Genomic DNA, 5720 nt, shown 5'->3' with positions numbered 1-5720 from the left:
GCAGCCAGCCGCGCCCGACGCTGTATTTATTCTGTCAATAATAATGAACAGCAACGGCGTCGTTGTGTATTTTCTCGGAGATTCCGGTTTCCCCGTTGTATCTTCCCGGAACCGCCGCGTCCAGATCTCTCCCCTCGTTTAACGCCACTGCTCTCTTCCCCAGAAATTTTACAAAATCTTGATCCTAAGGGTACTCGCAATACCGAGGTTCCATAGACGCCCAGCGTATGCGGTCCAGAGTGTCGTAAATTTCCTCGAGCGATATTTTTCACGTTTCTTCCTAAATTTCGTGGAAATCAATTTCTCAAATTCACCGGCTTCCCGAACGAGAGATCGCGGAAATAAGAAACGACCGACGAAAAGAAGAGGGGACGTTTCTCACGGAAGAAGAGAGAGGTTCACGCAAGGTACCGTTGCACTTCCGGCAAGGAAGTAGCGCGGCGGTGGGGGCGAGCACGTGGTCGCTGGAAGTGACCCCGCGAGGGGCGAGCGGCGCCGCGAAGGAACAAGGAGGCTAGGTGGTTGAATAAGGGCGGGAGCGAGGATTGGGTGCGCGCGCATCCTCGGGCCACGCTGCCGCCGGTGGCTCGGAGGAGGCCGCGTGGTTCGCCTGCTTCAGTAACTCCGACACCGTCGAGCAAGCGAGTCACGTCCGATCTCCAGGCTTACTTTACTCCGAGACGCGCCAAAAATCTAGTATCTCTCTCTCAACCGAGCGTTTCGCGATCGTACACGTCGTACAGTTCACGGCTGTCTCTCCGATCGATACGATGAGAAGAAACGACTTTAATTTATATCTCGTAAATTAGTGGACAGGTGTGCTTCACGCTGTTTATAAACAGGCGAAACGCGTGACCCGAGCGAGGTTTCTCGAATCGAATCGTGGAATATTTGCGAATAACTGTGCGTGGATATTTCATCGGTTTGACGAGTATTTTCGAAAATCTTTCAAACAAGTGGCAGTTGTGTGACATTAGAAAAACATCGAAACTTTCTCTCTCTCTCTCTCTCTCTCTCTCTCTCTCCAGTGAGTGATGTCCTCTGTTTAATTTTATCCTCTGATTCGATTTCTCCGTTGTACCGTATATTCGAGAAAAAAACCTTCGCTATGAAGGTGATTCACTCTGTCACGATCCTCTCGACGCTCGTTGTTCTCGTGTTCACCGAGCCGGTGGACGAATCCTCCAGGCCTAAACTAACCGTCCTGAAGTGTTGTCGACACAAAGAGGAGCTCGTGAAGGAATCTGACAGCGAGACCGATACCAGAACCCGTTGCGAGCCGACTCCGAACGACTGGAAGCCTGTCATCTATTCCCCGTCGCAGGGTTCGATTCTGGAAAATCTACCTGCCTCGTGGAACGTCGTGCAGGGCAAGAAGCCCGACTGCGGGGACAATTCGGTGTTGACCTACGTCCCCTATAGAAGCATCAATCCTTTCTGGCTGGTAGACGACGGAAGTGTTCTTCTGGAGATCAACACCGACGATAGATTCCAACCGAACGAGTATTGCGCCGATTCCAATGCTCTGCTGGTCTGTGTACGGAAGAAAATGGAGGGAAACCACGCAGCAGCGACTATGAAGCCGCGTATCAGGCAATGCTGCGGAGAAGACGCGGCTTTCTACGAGACAATGTGAGTTTTCGAATAGTTGAGCTCGAGTCTGGAGGTGTTTTGTCCGAGGTTCGTTCGCCTCCGGTTTGCAGTATGGAGAGTAGGTTGACCTGTTTGGTAATCTCGACACGTTTCCTCCATTCGCGGCGTGTACAAAGTGTGGGGTTTTTTTTTCCGTTAGAAAGTTTGCGAATTAAGGTTTATGGCGTAGGGTAGGGAAATTTGTCCTAATTTCCAGCGCGGGTGTAACGTGGAAATATTAGCGGGACAGAAATTCTCGAGCTTTGATCATACGGTATTTCATTTTTCGAATATGTGACAATTCTTTCGAAGCTCGGGAGTTATCGTTCATGTCTCAAAAAAGTGTCCCAATGGAGCCTGTCAATTATTAGCGAATATTTCCGGTGGAAAAAGTACAGTTGAACATCCAAAGAAACTGCATAATTTCGAGATGTCAGCGAGGATCGATATTCCTTACGGACAAATATCTCGGTGATTTGTATTCCGGTAGCACGGTAAGAGTTCAGAGACACGCCGCGACTAGCGTTGGTTGAATAACTGTAATCGTTGGGCCGGTTACACGAAATTTATCGGTTTACCAGACGCCACACGGTGTATTTTTATCGCGAGGCGCCGTTTGACGCCGTCGAAAACAGAGACAAAAAAGTTGAAACGAACGATCGGAGGAAGGTTTCCCTTTTGGTAACTCTATGGCGTTGCTGCGACGCAAGCTTGTGACGGTTCGAGCGAACGAAAAATGTCGAGCTCCGCTTTTAATCGCGTTACCAATCGGTCAGGCCTGGGCGTTCCGTGGACTTTGTTGGCATTCTGTGTAGCCAGCGCGCGTGTTTCCTAGATAAATTCCCGCGATACGATATACCATACACCTTCCTTTCTTTTCCTTTGCTCTCGCGGCGCGCGATGGCCGTTCCTTCGTCTCTTTCTCTCTCTCTCTCTCTCTCTCCCGAGTTTGTTCACGTCAAACACCGTGCATGATCCCTTGGAAAATTCTCGGTATCGGCCCACGATTCCTTCCTCACGTTGACGTTTTCGTTAATTTATTGCGGTTTCTGGTGGGTCCCTTTCGAAAATTCTGCGAATTTTAGGGTATTCACCTGTTAAGTGGGCTTTTACCTGTAAGTCAGAAGTGAAGGTTCTCCTTTGTTCCATATTGCCTTTCTTGGTTCAACTGTTCCGAGTAACATTCTCGAATTTCGTAGAGAAACGAGGTGAACGCTGGTAGAAAAGCTGTACAAAGCACAGAGGATATTCCAATTTTGCTTAACTCTTTGGGGCATAGTGTGATAAAAAGTGTCCAACCTTTTTGATACGCAAATATGCACGGTGGGATATTTTTTATTCCACCTCGAAAAATTACAAGTGCTGCTGGAACAGAGGTTAAAAAACAAGTCCCGCCTATTTAAACCAGTTAGTAATGGTCTTGTACTCTGTGCAAAGTACCTCTGTGTCTTGGGAAAAAGATGCGCTTTAACAAATACCATTCACGAATCCATATGGCACAGAGGGGCTGTTTAAGTCCCACCCTGTAATTAAAAACTTAAATGACGTTTTATCTACTTTTGTGTTTCTTTTGTAATTTTACTTGCTTATTGGTTGAAACGAACCAACTTTGCTAAATTTTCTAAGAATAAAATTTCTGTGCAACGTAGTTTTTTCACTCGAAGAGTGAAAAGGTGTAAAATACGTGGAGTAATACTTTTCAATATTTTGGAATCATTCTGGAAAATGAGAAATTGGTAGATGGGATATTTTCGAAAAAAATCTGTAATACTTAATATACGCAAACTACGCAAATTTCCACGCTGATCCTTTTAGGTAGACCGCAAACTTCTCCAGAATTATGCAAACGAATAATAGGAAATTGCTACTCTGGCATTAGCCAATCCTACCTTGCTCAATCCTTCGCCCAATACGAGCCTATAAATACTCGAATCACCTCTGTTTAACACCTGACTAGCATACGTTCACTATCTAGCCCTTTCACCACAATTTCATCTTGCTCGAACATTCTCGCCAGTGCATCAATCTCGCCGTTTCTTTCTTTATTTTCTCCGCGTTAATTCGTCGCTTTCGAAACGTACGCGAGGTGTCATGGAGGATTTTGTTGAATGTGTTACAGACACGCGTGTGCTCATATGAAGGAAGCTGCTAACGCTACTCCTTTGTTACCAATCGCGTACTCCGCCGTTGATATCGTGCCTGGTTTCCCTACCTGTCCACGTTCCGACAATTTCACCATTTTGGGCGACGCGAAGGATGCTATTCTGTTGCCTGACGGAGGACTGGAAATCGACGGGGTCGCTTTACCTGCCGGCCAATTCTGCGTCGAGAGGATCAAGGAACTTAATCAGGTGGCTAAGGTCTTCGCGTGCTCGGAACACTCGTCGCAAGGGTGAGTTTCATGGCGCATTTTAGTTGGCCTATATCGAACATATGCAAATTGGCGATAAAGTGGGACCTGGATAGAAGTTTATTTCGTCTTTTGGAGTCTTTGCATATATTTTTTTTTAAAGAACGTGTGCAATGCATACTTCATATTTGTAGGCATTTTGGGACGGTTTATGGCTTGGTCTGCGCCTCTTGGCGAGTGACAAACACCAGACCCGAGTACCCATCGGTTCGGCACAGCGATATCTTTGCCTTTCGACGACAGTCGGTTCTTAGCTTCGGTAATAGACAATAAACTACATTGCACGACATCCTGATTTGAGTAAAGTTCATATTTATTGTTTAGTAAACAGCGTGCATCGAACATATGCAGATGTTCGTGCGAATGCATATTTTTGTAGGAAATTTGTAATGAAATGGGACCTGAATGGAAATTTGTTTCGCCTTTTCGAGTCTTTCGCATATATTTTTTTTTAAAGAACGTGTGCAAAATTATATTGCATACTTCATATACGTTTGTCGTATTTATCGTTTAGTAAATTTTCGAACAAATTATCATTTCTATATTACTTTCGCCTTGGTACGAGTTGTGCCCATTGGCTCAGTTTGTGTATAAACGGCCAAAAAGGTATTGTCTTTGTTAGAATTATGGTAATAAATTAAAAGATATTATTTTAATTATGAATCTTCTTTATTTTGATACGCGAGGAAGGCACGTCGCGATGCAATCAATCAAACAAAACATAGACAAGACGCTGAACAAAAAAAACGTATCAGCGTCACCCATGCTAAACAGATGGTTACTATGTTCTTTCTCAGTATGTTTACTCAGTATGTTGATTATTTTTGCCGTTACTATTACACAGACACATACTCATTTCTCTTTGTAATCCAACAAATTTCCTCTCGTTTTTATATCACACTCGTAAATGCAAAGGTATGCACATTTTCTAATGCCATACTGTGAAAGGGTGGAAAAAGACGTGTACCCTCGTACATTTTGAACAAAACACACCCGATATACTTTTGCCCTGGTGATGGACGCGACTCCGTCTGAATCGTGAAACAGGGCTCATTTGAAAACGGAAACGCGTTCACGGATGACGCGGCGCGGATGCGACCTAGAAATTCCTCGTGAGAGAGGAGTGAAAGTGAGGGAGCCGACTTTTTCTCTACCATCGAGCATGCAATTAAGCCGTACGATAAATCCAGATCGAGACAGCCGATACTGCGAACCGGGCAAAAAGGCGATTCGTGCCTGGAGCATCCGAGTGAGACGCACGGCTGCGTTTTTGAAAAGCGTGAATCGATCGATGGAAAATCAATTAAAACCAGGCGCACAAACGCCCTGCTTTAATCTCGTTAATTTCTCTTCTCACCTCGGTAACCTTACGTTTATTCTCTCGTTTTGAAAAAGTAAGTTTTCTAGATTACGTTCAGTTTTGAAAGGAATTGCATTTTATCGAGGTCGTTGAATTCGTCTCAGTTCCCACTAAATGTGCAAAAACAAGAAAAATTGAAGGGGACCTTAAAAGTGAAAAAAAAAAAGAGATATTGAAAATCTGATATTATCGTTTTGGAGAGGTTCTCTGAAACTGTTTACTCTGTGACAAGCAAAATTTCGATCGGTCCACCGATAACGAAGATAATCGAGGCGGACGCGTTAGATGAATCACCCTGTACAGTGGACAATGTTTACT

The 5720-nt window shown here is 44.9% G+C and overlaps 1 protein-coding gene across 1 annotated transcript in view; it reads left to right on the top strand.

Annotated features, from left to right (window-relative positions):
- The first annotated feature begins 1108 nt into the window (after positions 1–1108).
- Positions 1109–5720, top strand: part of LOC108571409 (probable G-protein coupled receptor Mth-like 1) — a 142075-nt gene continuing 137463 nt past the window's right edge. Inside the window, exons 1-2 of the mRNA XM_017933439.1 lie at positions 1109–1632; positions 3752–4024. Of these exons, the coding sequence (XP_017788928.1) occupies positions 1109–1632; positions 3752–4024 (797 nt within the window). The remainder of the gene's footprint in view (positions 1633–3751; positions 4025–5720) is intronic.

This window comes from Habropoda laboriosa, unplaced genomic scaffold (assembly GCF_001263275.1).
Source record: "Habropoda laboriosa isolate 0110345459 unplaced genomic scaffold, ASM126327v1 scaffold15, whole genome shotgun sequence".
In the NCBI taxonomy this organism is placed as follows: domain Eukaryota; kingdom Metazoa; phylum Arthropoda; class Insecta; order Hymenoptera; family Apidae; genus Habropoda; species Habropoda laboriosa.
Note: the sequence above shows the minus strand (reverse complement) of the source record. Positions and strands in the feature narration are given on the sequence as shown.